The following is a 16,856-nucleotide window of genomic DNA, read 5'->3' as shown; positions in this document are numbered from 1 at the left end:
TTTTAATATGAGTGGACGTCACCCTAACCTCAAATTAGGAGACCAATCTGATGGTCCAAAGAGTCATTTCCACAACCAAACCAAACAAAAATGAACAATTAAGATATTAAAAATATCGGCATTATTAATACTATTATTTTTTAAGAATAAAAAATAAAAATTATTGTTCGTAAATCTTTGTCTGATAGCATCTCTATTTCTCGCAATCTTTTTTATTTTGTTTGTTCTATTTATAATTTATGGGTAAAGTACACTAAAAGTCTCTAAATATATGTTTAAATATTTTTATAGTCAACTTTTAGAAATTTATAAAATGATCATAATATTTATCGGACTATTATAAAATAATAATTATGATATTATAAAATAGTCACTAAAATATTAAATTATTAAAAAAATGTTTATTAAATTAATTAAACTTTCCTATATAATATAAGTGATTAAAGAAATTATTGTTGTTCTTAGAGGTCACGGATTCAATAATTTTCATGCATTAAGGGTTATAAAATAATTATTAAAAATAATGAAATTATTATAATATAATTATTAAAATTGTCAAATTATTATTATTATAGTAATTATTTTTGTAATAGTTTGAATAATTTAGTGGTTATTTTATAACTTTTGAAAATGAAATTGCTAAAAAGATTATTTGAGTATAGTTGAATGACTTCTATATACTTCACCCTTCATTTATTTCCGTCGAGAGTAGCCTTTCTGCTATAAAATCTTCATTTCTGAGATTGCCCGCACTTACAAAAGCTCTGGGTTTTTTCTCTCTCTCCAAATGCCCAGTGCGTTCTGACATTTTTTCTAAGGATTTTTGATTGATGGAAGGCTAGATTTTGATTGATCTTACATAAAAAAAAGAACCCTATAACCCAAATTTCGACGTTCCTTTGAATTTGCAGTTTTTTGGGTTGATTTTCTGGGGATGGCATCTTCATCAATGGCGAGTCCGCTATGTACGTGGTTGGTGGCCGCTTGCATGTCTGTCACGTGCGGAAAAGACCAGTCTCAGTCGTCAATGCTCCGTTTACCAACTTCTTCTTCCTCCTCCTCAAGGAGACTCGGCCGTTGGGCTCGCACTAGAAGGAAAGCTCTTCTTTCCCAACGCGACGGCGGCTCGGACAGCAACCTGAACGGGGGCTTGATTTCGTCGTTTTGTGGATCCGGTATTCAAGGCTTGATGACCTCGTGTTTAGCTTTCGAGCCCTGTGATGAGTACTATTCCTCCAAAAACAGTAGCCTTTTTGGTCAAAATGGAGGCTTTTCTTCTTTATTTGGATCCAAAAGCTCTCCCTTCAATAACAATCGCAGGCAACGCAGACTCAATCGAGCAGCTAACCTTTCAGGTGAAAATTGTTCAAATTTTGTATTCAGTTTCTGTAGATTATATAATCATCATTTTTAATTATGAATATCATAGATCTTGCTCTGCCTACCCCCTTGCCTTCAGTTCTTATTTTATCTCTGGCTAGATCTGTAGGCTGATATTGTTCTTTCTTTCTGTCTTGTGTTGTCTTGTCCATATGAACATTTTGTAACAGTCTCTCATGGGTTTTCTGCCACTTTCGATATAAAAAAGAACATATTTGTCTAAGCACACAAAATTTCTGGGGTTTTTCTGTATACATGTGATTGCTTGTTTGTGTGTACATTATCTGCTAAATTGTGGTGATAGAGAAAATATACACTTCTTCATGCACATAATGTCATATAAATCACCGGTTAAATCACATATGGTCTTTGGGTTACTTTATATGATAATGTAGGAGAAACCATGGCTGTAGCTGTGCAACACACCAGAGAAATACCAACAAAGAAGAAACCTCCTACGAACAAAAGACAAGTAGTTGTGACAGGGATGGGAGTGGTGACTCCGCTCGGACATGATCCCGACATCTTCTACAACAACTTGCTCGAGGGTGCTAGTGGTATAACTGAAATTGAGGCTTTTGATTGTGCACACTTTCCAACTGTAAGTATCTCTCAGCTGCTTTTCGTTTGCACCGGTGCTTGTCCTTATTGCTCTCGTTTTCTCTCCAGAGAATCGCCGGAGAGATAAAATCAGTCTCAGCGGATGGTTGGATTGCACCGAAACTTTCCAAAAGGATGGACAAATTCATGCTTTATATGCTTATTGCTGGAAAGAAAGCCTTGGAAGACGGTGGATTAACTGAAGATGTAATGGACGAGTTAGATAAAGCGAAATGCGGAGTTCTGATTGGCTCAGCAATGGGTGGCATGAAGGTAAATTTGCAGTCTGTAGAACATACGCCTTCATTTTAAAGGTGATTCATGCTTGGATATAAGAAATAGCTGATAAACCCTTCTATTCATAAGCATTAAACTTGACGCAAGTAAAACACGAACACTAGCAGCTGGGCTCATTATTTTAGTATAACAGAACATGCTGACAATCCTGCATACTTTTAAATGAGAGTGGTACGGTTTTGTAATACTAGCTTTGTGTTTAAAGCCACGTAAAATCTCTTGAATCATAAGTTACAGTGTATGTAGCACCCCGCATGAAGGCCTACAACCTTAAGAAACACTGTTTTTGCAGTTGGTTTTCCTTTTTCTGTCCATTGATTCATATAGGTGGCTTTTGGAATGAAAAGGTTTTCAATGATGCAATTGAAGCTTTGAGGATCTCGTACAAGAAGATGAATCCTTTTTGCGTGCCGTTTGCTACTACAAATATGGGTTCGGCAATGCTTGCAATGGATTTGGTGAGCTTAAATTTAGAATTTTCAATGGTAAGATGGATTTTGAAATTTGAACTTCGAGCTATTAAGTCTAAACTGATGATTTTTTCAGGGATGGATGGGCCCTAACTATTCAATCTCCACTGCATGCGCAACAAGCAACTTTTGCATATTAAATGCAGCAAACCACATCGTTAGAGGCGAAGCTGTAAGTTAATGAAAGATCAAATCCAATATATTGTGGTCTGTTTTTATTACCCGTATCTGAGGTATTTGAAATAAAATCGCAGGATGTGATGCTTTGTGGTGGCTCAGATGCAGCAATTATACCGATTGGTATCTCTTTCCCTGTTTTGTATTTGTCATCATTTACAATTTTTCCAGTTGGTAGAAGCAGGATATACTTGATTTTATGTTTTTTAATTCAGGACTGGGAGGATTCGTGGCATGCAGAGCACTCTCTCAAAGGAACAATGATCCTACCAAAGCTTCACGCCCTTGGGATGCTGTAATATTTCAATTACTCTTGTGCTTCCAGAGTTTCATTTTTCTTTTGCTGTTGTTTTTTATCGAGTTCTTGAACAAAAACAGTAAAGCTGAGAATGAGTTAATGAAGTAACTTGGTGGAAAGCAATGGTCATTAGTTTTATCATTTAAATAAGTAAGCAACCCTGCTATTTTGTCTGCCTCTGTTGTTCTCATGTCTGTTCATGGTACTTCGACAAAGTGGCTATTTCTCAAGTACTCTTTAATCGTAGGCGGTTTAAAGGCAATTTTTTCGGTCTTCATCATGAGTGTAATTGTTCCAACTTTTATACAGAATCGTGATGGATTTGTGATGGGGGAGGGTGCTGGGGTTCTGCTTTTAGAAGAATTGGAACATGCTAAGGTACACTTTCTTCGACCCTACAAGCCTTGTTTGAGCCATAGGTTTGTACCTAGTGGTTTATGGTGAATTTTCGGGGAATGCACATCTGTTTCCCCTAGAAGATAAAATTATCAAGTTTAGATTTGATTTTGCAGAGGAGAGGTGCGACCATCTATGCAGAATTTTTGGGTGGAAGCTTCACTTGCGATGCTTATCATATGACCGAGCCACATCCTGATGGTAATGAGCCATGTCTTTACCACTGGAATTCTTTCTTCTTTAACTCGAATGTTATTTTTATCCGGTATAAGTATGTCTTTTCTGAATATGCTACTGTAGGAACTATTAAACTAAAATTCATCTTGTGAAACCGGAAAACAGGAATTGGTGCCATTCTCTGCATAGAGAAGGCCTTGGCTCAGTCTGGTGTACTGAGAGAAGATGTAAATTACATTAACGCTCATGCTACATCTACACCATCTGGAGACATTAAAGAGTACCAGGCTCTTCTCCATTGCTTTGGCAAGAACCCCGAGGTAATTTTGGCATGTTATTCTATTCAATCTGCTTTTCTTATTTCTCAATTGTTATTAGTGATATGATCTCCATTATTTGCAGTTAAGGGTGAACTCTACAAAATCAATGATCGGTCACCTATTGGGAGCTGCTGGTGCTGTGGAAGCTGTTGCAGCAGTTCAAGTATGTAGAGCTTTGATTATGGTTTATGTTTGAATTTAGGAGACAGACTTCATGGGCATAATTTGTGCTGAATGTTTGTTATTTCTGTACTATTCTAAAAAATGCAACTCGTTTCTTCTGGCAAAATACTTTCCGTTGCAATTGCGTGTTTGTATCTCTTTTCCTATTCTTTTGATGGGACCTGAGCATCGGCATGACGATGTTTATTTATTGTAGGCAATACGGACTGGTTGGGTCCATCCGAACATCAATCTCGAAACCCCAGATGGAGGAGTGGTATGTTGCTGTTGTATCTTCCCTCGTTTTATTTTTCATTGTTTTTTTTCTTCTTTAAACAGTTATATTCCCCTGGGTTAACCAATGATACTATCTTATATTTCCGACACATCTAATTCAGGACATGAATGTGCTGGTGGGGCAAAAGAAAGAAAGATTGAACGTAAAGGCTGCATTGTCTAGTTCTTTCGGGTTTGGTGGTCACAACTCCACCATCATTTTCGCGCCATACAAGTAAAATTGTTCAGAATATAAATGTATATTGTATCTGTATCACCTGCAGATAAATATAACGTCCATCGGCAATTTGGTTGGTCACTTTGTTAATGCAGTTGGTACAGTATCAACAAAGTATATCATTTGTCGACAAACATCAGTTTGAAAGGGTTATTATACAAAGTATAGGTGGCCGAATAGTCAGAGCTTCGGAGTTGTAAGGAGAGAACTTTATCGCCGTGGTTACGCTGTTGTTTCTGATATTTCGTTTTCTCCTGATATCTAGCTACAATGGAGCTTTTACTCGTGTTTTTTAGTTGACATGGGCCGTTGAACCAGTGGATGTGGTAGATGTTTAGTTTTGGTTATCATTTACAAGAAGATATTAGCGGTTTGATATTCAATTTGTAATGAAATTTGAGCTGGCTGTATTGCCAGCTACGCTTGTAGCTACATCATCATCATTATTATGATTATCCCTAAACTGTCACCACCACCAACCACCATTACAGCACCTCAGTTTGAGCTTTTATTTTTCTCTCCTACACTTGCATGATTGAACTATTACTTATATGGCGCGAAAATGATGGATGAGTTGTGGCCGCTGAATTGAAAGAATTAGACACAGCAACCTCTACGTTCAATCTTTTTCTTTTGCCCCACCAGCACATTCATGTCCTGATATGATATAGTATCATCGGTTAGGTTAACCCATGGAAATTTATGCGTTAAAGGAAATGAAAACTAATACATACCACTACTACATCTAGGGTTTCCAGATTGATGTTGGGATGGTCCCAACCAGCCCGTATTGCCTACAATAAATAAACAGCATCATGCCGATGCTCAGGTCCCACTGAAAAACGAGTTGCATTAAAACATATACTGAAACCATAATCAAAGCTCTGCATACCTGTACCGCTGCAATGGCTTCCACGGCACCGGCAGCTCCCAGTAGGTGACCGATCATTAATTTTGTAGAGTTCACCCATAACTGCAAATAATCACAAATGCAGTAACAGAGAATAACATGCAAAATTTACTCAGGGTTCTTGCCAATGCAATGGAGAAGAGCCTGGTACTCTAATGTCTCCATATGGTGTAGGTGTAGCATGAGCATTAATGTAATTTACAGCTTCTCTCGGTACACTAGACCGAGCCAAGGCCTTCTCCATGCACAGAATGGCACCAATTCCTGTTTTTTCGATTTCGCAAGATGATTGTCAGTTTAATAGTTCCTATAATAGCATTTGTTGCCTCAGAAAAGACATGCTTGTACAGGATAAAACTAACATTCGGGCTAAAGAAGAAAGAATTCCAGTGGTAAAGTCATTACCATCAGGACGTGGCTCAGTTATATGATAAGCGTCATGAAGCTTCCACCCAAAAATTCTGCATAGATGGTCGCACCTCGCCTCTGCAAAATCAAATCTAAACTTGATAATTGTCTCTTCCAAGGAACTTCACCATAAACAACTAGGTACAAACAAACCTATGGCTCGAACAAGGCTTGTAGGGTCGAAGAAAGTGTACCTTAGCATGCTCCAATTCTTCCAAAAGCAGAACCCCAGCACCCTCCCCCATCACAAATCCATCACGATTCTGTATAAAAGTTACTTCATCAACTCAGTTTTACTGCACTTGTTCAACAACTTGATAAAAAAAACCAAGAGCAAAAGTAAAATATTACAGCATCCCAAGGGCGTGAAGCTTTGGTAGGATCATTGTTCCTTCGGGAGAGTGCTCTGCATGCCACAAATCCTCCCAGTACTGAATAAAAAAAATCAAATATATCCTGCCTTTACCAACTGGAATTAATTGTAAAAACAAATACAGAAAAAGAGAAAGAGATACCAATGGGTAATTGCTGCATCCGAGCCACCACAAAGCATCACATCCTGCGGTTTTGTTTCAAATACCTCACACACATATCCTAAACCCTGAACCTGAACCCTAAAGCAGAATATATATCGGATTTGATCTTTCCTAAACTTGCAGCTTCGCCTCCAATGATGTGGTTTGCTGCATTTAGTATGCAAAAGTTGCTTGTGGCGCGCGCAGTGGAGATTGAATAGTTAGGGCCCCTCCTTCCCTGAAGAAATCATCAGTTCAAACTTCAAAAGCTCAAAGTTCAAATTTCAAAATCTAAATTTAAGCTCACCAAATCAATTGAAAGCATTGCCGAACCCATATTTGTAGAACCAAAGGGTATGCAAAAAGGACTGGCCTTCTTGTACGAGATCCTCAAAGCTTCAAATGCATCATTGAAAACCTTTTTCATTAAAAAACCCCCCACCTATATGAATCAATTGGACAGAAAAATCGCATAAACAGTTTGTTTCTCATGCGCCACGTTATGAAACTAACGAAAATCAACATCTCAGTGACCAAAACTTAATAAAATAATAACGCAAGTGATCAAAAATTAAGTTTTCTGAATTCAGTGAGAAAAATGTTTAAATATTAAGTGAAGTAACAGATCATGTAATTTATCCCTAAAAATATTAAATTTATAATTAAACGTCTAATTGAAAATTTAATTAATAATAAAGTCTATAATTATTTTTTTCATCAAATAGACAAATTTTTTTGGACCGAACCAGTATGAAAAAGGTCACAAACTCTAACACGTTGTCACGATGAGGGCAGACTTAGGGTTCAATGATTGTGAATTGGAGATTCGAGTGGAGGAGGAATTGGGGGACCAATTGAAGCCACGATCAGGACAAGAGTTAGGGATTTCAAAGAAAATGGGAATTGAAGAATACGAAGGGAATTATATGGATAAGTCAACCGGGCTGATGGTGGATCTTAGTGGGACTGTGATGGGTCATGAGATGTTGGACACGGGAGGAGAGGCCCAATTCCTTTAAATTTTAATTAATTAGGCCTTCAATTTTGTTTAAAAAATCTTATTAAACCTCTTATTTTAAAAAAAACAATTAGACGTTCAAGTTTTATTGAAAATATTAATTAGGACCCTTAAATTATTTCTCCAAATTTTATATTTTTTAAGAGAGAAAAAATTAAATTAAAAATATATATTTTCAGTGATTGAAGGAGGGTTTATTCTCTTTAGAAGTTCAAAATTCAATATTCATCTGTAGGATTTGTGTGCGTTATCATTTATTAATAGTTACGAAATATTATAAAAAATATTATCTTATAATTATTCTAAATTATTTAAAAAGATTAATAATGAAAATGAACTTAAATATAATGAAAAAATATTTTCTAAAAGATTAATTATACATATATGTAAAATTTAGACTTCACAATTCTTTTAATTTTAATCTTAGTACCGAAATCTCTAAACTATTAAGTATTAAATAAAACAAATTATATTCCCCATAGACTGTCCTATTTTATTAATTTTGTTTTCGGACTGTCATATTGTGCCAAAAAAACCAAAAAAAGTATGTATGTGCCCTTTAATTTTTTGTTGGTTTAATAGTAATTCATGCCCTATAAATTTAAATGTTGTATAAATTATTATCAAATATCAAATTTAAATATTTTATTTAAAAATTTTGATAATTTAATTCTTCTTAATATTCAATCAAAATTAAATTGTTATCATGTAATATATAAAAGAAAAAATAACCTCAGTGACCAAAAATCTCAGATAATATACGATTTTGATCAACTTTTTTTGGATTTAGGAAAATGACCAACAAAATCGTGATGCGATCTCTAATTCGCATTGCGATCTCCACTATCGTAAATTCGCGTTGCATTTCGCGTTGCGATTTTCCAGTTCGCGTTGCGATAGTTGAAAATCGCGTTGTGATCGCAACAACAACTGTAGACTATCGCAACGCGAAATGCAACACGAATTTACGATAGTGGAGATCGCAATGCGAATTAGAGATCGCATTACGATTTTGTTGATCATTTTCGCAAATCCCAAAAAAATTAATCAAAATCATATACTATCTAAGATTTTTGGTCACGAGGTTATTTTCTCCGTATAAAATTGTTTAATTTTCTGGACTATAGAAAGAAATCATTATCGACATCCGACACAGTCATCAGCTACTTTGAGACCGTCACTTTCCGACCACAAAAACCTGTGCCCAAACAGGTGTACGGATTACTCATCATAAACGTAGCCTTCATTTTTCTTCATATCTTAGCACACGACCAAATTTCAATAAATTGGTCATACTTCCGCGTATCACAGATTCTTACCTTTATTATCTTATGGTTGGGATTAAAGCCCGGAAGGACAATAGAGTATGGGACCGTCTATGCCTCATTTGGCTATACTCCGGAAAAAAAATCGACCTAAGATTTTATGTTAAGAATAAATTTAAATTTATAAAATTTTAAAGTGATAAAAGAAAACTTTTAATAAAATAAAATATAAAAAATTTAAAATATATGATAACTTTAAATTTATTAAAAAACGACTGTTCTCATCTACCGTGAAAACATCTTCCTATCCGCTAATTATATATTGCCTTTTTATATGTTTATTCTAGTTGATTTGTTGGAATGGGATTTTAAATGTTTTAAATAAAGCTATAAGTATGAATTTTGATTGTGAATAAAAAATTAAATATAATAAATATTTATAATACTTAACTTAAATTATTAGATCAATAAATAAAACACTATTAATTAACTATAAAAGGTTTAAGTTCGGTCGAGTATTTTGTGCGCGTTGACGATGGGCGGCGAAGAGACCATAAACGCACCGGCGAGGTATAGAAGCCCCCACGTCAAGTGGTTGCACCATCCTTTTGGGCCCCACGCCTCATTGTATTATTTGATTGATAGCAAAGTGGGCCGATGGTTTTGAGTTCAGGTCCATTTCATTGTAACTGCCCCACTTCGCTTCCTTCCTGTCGGTGGTCGCCGCCTACTCCAAATCATGAGTCGGATCGTAAAATGGTTCAAAAAATATCTAAGCTCAAATTTAAAAGGATAATTATTCCTTTTAAATGTTTCAAGTTCGAATATATTTTTTTACATATATGAGTTGAACATTAATAAGTTGACTAAGATATGTTAGTCATATGAGATTTTGATATTATATTTTATCATATCTCACTCAATAGGTTAACGTCCAACTCAGGCTGCCATCAATTTTTTAACATGAATGACGAGTTTAGAATATAATGTATAGTCAAGTGGCTATTTTGTAACTTTTAATAGTAAAGGGATTTAATAAAGCATAATCCTATATCCAAGACCATATGTAACTTTTAATAGTTATGAAACTCAATAAATAATATCTTATAATTAGGGGACCATTTGTGTAATTCACCCTAAAAATAAACCTATTGCATGAGTACAAGTAAACTGCAATAACAAATAGTAATATATAAACGTACGTACACAAGGTTCCAGCAATGCATATAAACCAAGTTGGCTGCACCAGCTATTTACTATTACTACTATTCTTGTCGGCGTGATCAGGGATGGAGGAGAGACGGGGAAATCGTCCTAAAATTTTAAAATAATTATATATTTTAGATTTTTATACATATTATATTAAAAATTTATTTTTATTCCTCTAAAATTTTATAAATTTAAATTTACTTTTAAAATTTTAAAAATTCAAAATATTTGCGTCTGTCGCTGAGTGTGACAAAACAGAAGAAACGCGAAAAGATGGACTGTGGGGCTGTGGCATAGGGAGGAGACAAAAAAGCAATTATATTACTGCTTCCCTTTTTTTTATTTACTTATTACAATAAGCTCTTGAAGACAGAGTTTGGTGCTACCGAAAGGGTGTACTTAATTTTGTCAACGCCGTGAACCTCGGATTCTTGTTCCCAGATTAGGGTTTCATGTATGAGTTTTATACTCACATGCATGTTCACCTCACGCTGCCAGTGTTGATCTCGAAGAACCATGCATCAGCTTCCTTTGTTTACGGGTACTGTACCTAAACTTGGGGGCTTTTTTTTATCTAATCTTTATGATTTCCATGCCATTGACACCTCAATATATACTACCTTGATCAGTGGGGCTTCAGCTTCTGCCCTTGTTTAGGGTTTTTCCTCATTATTTTGTAGGGTAGACTTTTTCTACAATTTGACCTGCAATTGATGAATAGCATCTGCAATCTTCTATGCTTTGAATTTGAACATACGTCTTCCCATACAATATTTTTTCAATACTTTGAGATGGATAAAAAAATATACCATATTGTTTATAAATATTGATGTAGTAATATTATGAGAGTACTAACTAGGGACGGATACAAAATTTTATATGAGAAAACAAACTTCTAAAACTTTATCCTTTTTCTTATGGGTTTCTTTTTCGATTTCAAACTTCTATAGGATACGCTGAATTTTAGCTGTCTGGGGACCATGAGCACCACCATCAAAGAGAGAGATGTCCACGTCATGTCCATGTCTGTAGATGTACTAACATCTTCATACATGTAACATCCCATTTCCGTGGTATATGCGATACATGAACAACAACACAAATACACAATTCATAAGCTTGCTTATACATATTAAAGGCACGCCATTGAAGAAAGACAACCCTCAATGATATTATTCCTTTGCTTGTCTTCCTCCTTTTATTTCAATTAATTAATATTAATCTCCTCTCTCTCTGTCTGTCTTTATGTCCTTTGATGATCAATAATGATCCGCATCTTCCTTGACCATGTGCGATCATGCATGCCAAGATTACACATGCATCATTTTATGATTAACCCCAATCATTCCATTTGCTTGTTTGCACTGCATTCAGAGATTATTTCATGTTTGGATTTATTATATCTCTTTCTACGTATTTTTTCTACAAAATTAATCTTTGTTTCGTACATTATGATTGATTTTTGATAAACTTATTTGTAGTTCAAATCCCATGAGAACATCTCCGAACATAAAAATATCGGCAAAACTTTCGAGATAATGTTCTGGAAAAAATTAATTCACGAGATAAAACACTCCTAAGATTAATTGCTCAAATAAGGTGAAATTCACAGTGTTGGCCGTAGGTCGCCATACCTTCTGGGCGACCTACTAGGTCGCCATGTCTTCCCGACGAGCTACAAGAGATTGCATGTGCCATGCACGTCCCAACACGCTGGGCATCCGAGGCCATCCGACCGAGGCCATCAGAATGAGCTATGCGAGGGAATCCGAGGCCATCATAATGAGCTATGCGAGGGAATCGCCAACAAAGTTGTTGGAAAGCTTAAGGACGAATTTTAAGCCTAAGGGGAACATGAAAGATGCTTAAAGATCTTACCTTGGAGTTATGCCACTTGGGAGTAAGAGTGGAGAAGAAAAGATGAAAAAAATGAAGAAGACAATGATGAAAGCCATCCGCTTTTCAAAGCTTCCCCACGTCACTCAATCCCAATAAACTTTGTCATCAACAAAGGTCTAGATGCACTTTTAGTCCTTTGTGTTTTGTCTTATAAGTAAAAATCCTATTTTTATAGATTTTTGGGTTCAAATCCAACCCAATTAAGTTCAAACTTGGCACAATTTGACTTTAATGACGAACTCCACAAGGTCCACATATATCTCGAATTAACCCTAAACTACTATCCCGAAATTTGAGATGTTACAATATATGTATATCACATTCAATATAAAAGTTAATGGGTCATAGTTATGGATGAACATGGGATTTAAACCTAATAAATTATGATTTAACATAATTTTATAAAGTTGAATTAAAAAATCGAATCTAAATTAAGTTTTTTGAAAGACAAAGTCGGTTGAATTTCTTAATTAGGTCTCTCAAAAAAATAATATATATCCCAAGAATCAGGTGAAATTTTGAATTATATAAACTCTCCCTAAATCAGGTGAAAGAATATAATATTCAATCAAACTTATATCAACTAAAATCTGACTCGATCCTATACATAGATGTCCCTAATTATGATTCAATACTTTAGAACATATTTATGAAAAGAATAATAAAGATTAAGCTAAAATACAATTCACCCTAATATAAGCTATATATTTATCAACTAAAAACTATATATTATTTAATACTTTTTATTTTTATATATCGAGTATAGTTAAAAAAAATTAAATAAAAATCTTATAATATAAGCTACAATAATTCAATTCGTAGAAGTATCAATCATTATAAATCTAAATTAATATGAAATAAAAAAAATTAGAAGGACCTTCTCATAATCGTTATCCTTTTTGGAAATCATTCGTTCATATAATATATATATATATATATATATATATATATATATATAAGGTTAAATAGTATTATAGTCCTTGAAGTTGTACCTCATTATTATTTTGATATATAAAGAAACTTTTATTCGGTTTAGTTTTTTGAAAATTTCAATTATGACAATCTATTATAATCTCTGTCTCGTTATAGAAAAAAAGAGTTAATTGCATCATATGTCCTCAAACTATGACCCTCATTTTAAATTAGTCCTTACTTTAAATATTATAATTTCATCATCAAACTATGAATCTCATTCTAAATTAGTCCTTCAACTTTTGAACATTTCAATTTCATCCTCAAATTATGAATCTCATTCTAAATTGGTCCCTAAACTTTTAGATCTTCCAATTTCATCCCCAAATTCATCCAAAATCCATTTCAACCAAAGTTTAACCTAAATGTTAATTTTTTTTCAAACATATAATAATATAGGCTGGCCTAATGATTTTATTAACAAGAGATGTGATTAATATATATGTATAATTTAGGATAAAATTGAAATATTCAAAAAGTTTGGGGATCAATTTAGAATGAAGATCACAATTTTGGGATGAAAATGAAATGTTCAAAAGTTTGAGCACTGATTTAGAACGATAATCATAGTTTAAGGATGAAATTAATATGTTTAAAAGTTTAAGGACTAATTTAAAATAAGGGTCATAGATTGGGGATGCATGTTGCAATTAACCCTAGAAAATAACGTGATACTCTAAAAACCTACTCTATAAAATGGCTGACCCTTTTTCCCATATATATGAGGTAAGGGGGAGGTAAGATAGTAGGCTACCCCCAACACCAGGTTGAGAGTAACTTCCGTAAGAGACCTCCGAATTATGAAATGCCCTCTGTGGGACTCGATCCCACGACCTCAAGGTTAAGAACCTTGTGCTCTACCAACTGAGCTGGATGGTCATTTAAAAAAAACATACTCTATAATATATATTAAATTTGAAAAACTTTAAAAAGCACAAAATATTTAAAAATATAAAAAGTATTAATTTTAATTAAAAATTAAACGAAAAGACAGGGTCCTATGCCATTGTGGATGCTCAAAATCAGGATCTTCCCTTGTCCAGATTAATTGTAAGAGCACTTCAACTGCTTTGAAAATGATCAAAATGTTAATCAATTATTATGATTATTATTTTGCTGGAAAAAAACAATTAATTATGTAAAAGTTTTAGCTTTAATTGAAGTATAATGATATATGTCCGAAGAGGAATCAATAAAGCAAACTTTGTGACATGTGAAGATCTCCTGTTTTTGCGGCTAGTGGGCCCTTCCCATTGTATATACAGAGAAACATCATTTTCTTAGCCCTTCTTATAGTCCAAATATTATATCAATGTTTTTATAGTTCAATATTAACTAAAGAAAGGTGGGGTTTCTTTTTATTTGATGTTTAAATTACTGGCACAAATCAATTGATCTTAGTGATCGAAATGACCGTTATTATTTTTAGAGGTCACGAGTTTGAGTACCAGTAATTGCAGCCAGGATAATTGAGTGTTTATTATCAAATAGTTAAGAGTATTTAGAATATATGAATTGCCCGTCTAACTCACTTGGTAGAGCGCAAGCCTCTTAATCTTGTGGTTGTGGGATCGAGTCCCACTGAGGGCAATTCATAATGGAGGTCTTCCACGGAAGTTGCTCTCAATCTGGTATTGGGGGCAGCCTACTACCCTACCTCCCCTTACCCCATTACATATGGGAATAGGGTCAGCTAATTTTATTTATAATTATATACTACTTTATTATAATTATCTTAGCTTAATAAAAAAATGTTTAAATTACATGTAAATTATACATTGTTATCATTAAACTTCTTTTTATCTCTATTTTAAAGTTTAATTTTTTTATTTCACTCAATAAATTTCTAATTTGCTTTTGTTTTCTGTTATTACACTTTAAAAATTATGAACGGTCTTATAATTTTCTTTATTTTTATGAAAAAAATTATAGTTTTGAATTTGTTTTGATTTTTCGACGATGAAGCATCTTCTTTTAAATCCTTACAGTGAAGAGGTAGGGGAGGAAGCGAGCAGTATATCTTGATTCTATATGATCAGATGGTGGGTATTAAATATCATAGTGATTTAAGATTTTACGAGTTTTAGATTTAAGGTTGGGTTTATGAGTTTTAATTTTTTTGTAGAATCTAAACTGATATAATGATAGGAGAAAACGACGAGTTTTTCAATATCTTAAGTGGTCAAAAAAGAGGTTCAAGAATGGTAATTACAACGCCGTCATGACACGGGGATGGAATTGTAAAATTTTCATATGTGAAGGAAGAAGAAAAGAATAAAAAAGAAGAAAAATGTCATAGATCACACATTGATTCCATATCAATAAAAATAGTCCACAACAACATACGTGACTGCCATGTTGCCATTCCATTTAAGATTTAACACTTGGGTGATCAAAATAGGAGCAAATTGAAAGTTTAAAGAATTAATTAAATTTTTTAAAATTTTAGTGACTAAAATAGGAATAAAAAGAAAGCTGAGGGACAAAATTTGTAACCTAATCTTAAATTATTTATAATCTCTATAAAATTTGTAATATCACAATTTATTTACCTAACTGGAAAGAGTTTATTATTTCTTTCATGTTCAATGAACAAGCTACTTGCCCTGATTAAAAACTAATTTTATAGTTATACCTAACTGGAAAACAGTTGACGTATTTCATTTTCAATAGTTAATTTAAAAAATAGTATAAATTACACGTTTAATATTTAAATTATCAGTTTTATTCTGTTTTAATAAACTTTCAATTTTTTTTTAAAATCATATCTAAATTTAGTTCTTATTTCATTTTAGTAACTCGCCGTTATAAGCTTCAGTTTTTGTTTCGTTTTAATACTCATGATCAAAATTTAACGTTAAATTTTAAAAAAAAGTGTATGTACTAAAACAGACCAAAATATATAGTTTAGGTACTAAACGAGTTAAATTTTTAACGAATGATACTAAAATGAAATGAAAACCTAAATGTTAGGTATAATTTTAAAAAAATTGAAAGTTTAAGTATTAAAACAGATTAAAACTAATAATCTAGGTACTAAGTATATAATTTACCCTAAAATATTATTTTGTGATTTTTGGTCATGAGGAGATTATGATGACTATGATCCTAAAAGGATAAATCATGGAAATGATGTTTTTGAGATGGTGGGCCCTATCACCAAAAAAGAAGCCCAATCTACGGCGTACAACAGTTGTAAGCTGGAGAGAGGCACCAAGCCACGTCATCGAGCATAATTATATGGAAAACTTAAAAAATAATAATGAAAAATTTGGCGAAAACGCATAAGAGGTCTTTGTATTTATAAAAGTCAATGTAATCCTTATATTATTTTCTATCATATCGGCCCTTCAATTGAGATAACAAACTCAATGTGATCCTCTGATCAATTTTTTTCACTATTGACGGTTACAGTGTTGATGCGACAGTTTACAGTGGTTGATAACGTAGTGGATAACATAACAGATGCGTTAAATTATTAACTCAAACACGGCAAATGAACTACCATATCAACACCGTGAACTGCCACGTTAGTACTGTAACTGACAGACGATGAAAAATGTCGATCAAAGTACTATATTGTGTTTGTTTTATAAATTCAAGGGCCACATTAAAAGAAAAACTAATAGAGAGACATATTTTTTTCCCCAAAAATCAGGACCTCTAATATCTTTTTTCCGAAATGTTTCGAAAAGAATGACGTATTACTATTACATTTTATAGAGTAACTATTTTTTAATGCTAACATTATAAACTAGTAAAGTGAGCATCTAATTAATTTATTTAATATATAAAGTAATATTTTGTTCCTAAAAGTTTATTTTTAATAATATAATTATTAAGTTTCTTTAATCCAGTAGAATTTTAAG

At 33.3% G+C, this 16,856-nt stretch overlaps 1 protein-coding gene and 1 pseudogene across 2 annotated transcripts; one reads left to right on the top strand and one right to left on the bottom strand.

Annotated features, from left to right (window-relative positions):
- The first annotated feature begins 784 nt into the window (after positions 1-784).
- On the top strand, positions 785-5,270 carry LOC120147446 (3-oxoacyl-[acyl-carrier-protein] synthase II, chloroplastic-like). Of its 2 annotated transcripts, XM_039160828.1 has the most exons (14): positions 785-1,355; positions 1,776-1,981; positions 2,050-2,253; positions 2,625-2,735; positions 2,824-2,919; positions 3,002-3,047; positions 3,140-3,219; positions 3,532-3,600; positions 3,735-3,819; positions 3,961-4,115; positions 4,198-4,278; positions 4,495-4,554; positions 4,676-4,788; positions 4,887-5,270. In XM_039160828.1, the coding sequence occupies exons 1-14, from the start codon at positions 935-937 to the stop codon at positions 4,957-4,959; spliced, it is 1,800 nt and encodes a 599-aa protein (XP_039016759.1). In that variant the 5' UTR covers positions 785-934; the 3' UTR covers positions 4,960-5,270. The 2 variants fall into 2 exon arrangements, with proteins under 2 accessions (XP_039016759.1, XP_039016760.1); XM_039160829.1 differs by having other exon boundaries at positions 4,676-5,270.
- A 64-nt stretch (positions 5,271-5,334) lies between these two features.
- LOC120147454 lies at positions 5,335-7,149 on the bottom strand (annotated as a pseudogene).
- Between the last annotated feature and the right edge of the window lie 9,707 nt (positions 7,150-16,856).

The sequence above is a fragment of the Hibiscus syriacus genome, unplaced genomic scaffold (genome assembly GCF_006381635.1).
Source record: "Hibiscus syriacus cultivar Baekdansim isolate YM2019G1 unplaced genomic scaffold, ASM638163v2 tig00110940_pilon, whole genome shotgun sequence".
Lineage (NCBI taxonomy): Eukaryota > Viridiplantae > Streptophyta > Magnoliopsida > Malvales > Malvaceae > Hibiscus > Hibiscus syriacus.
Note: the sequence above shows the minus strand (reverse complement) of the source record. Positions and strands in the feature narration are given on the sequence as shown.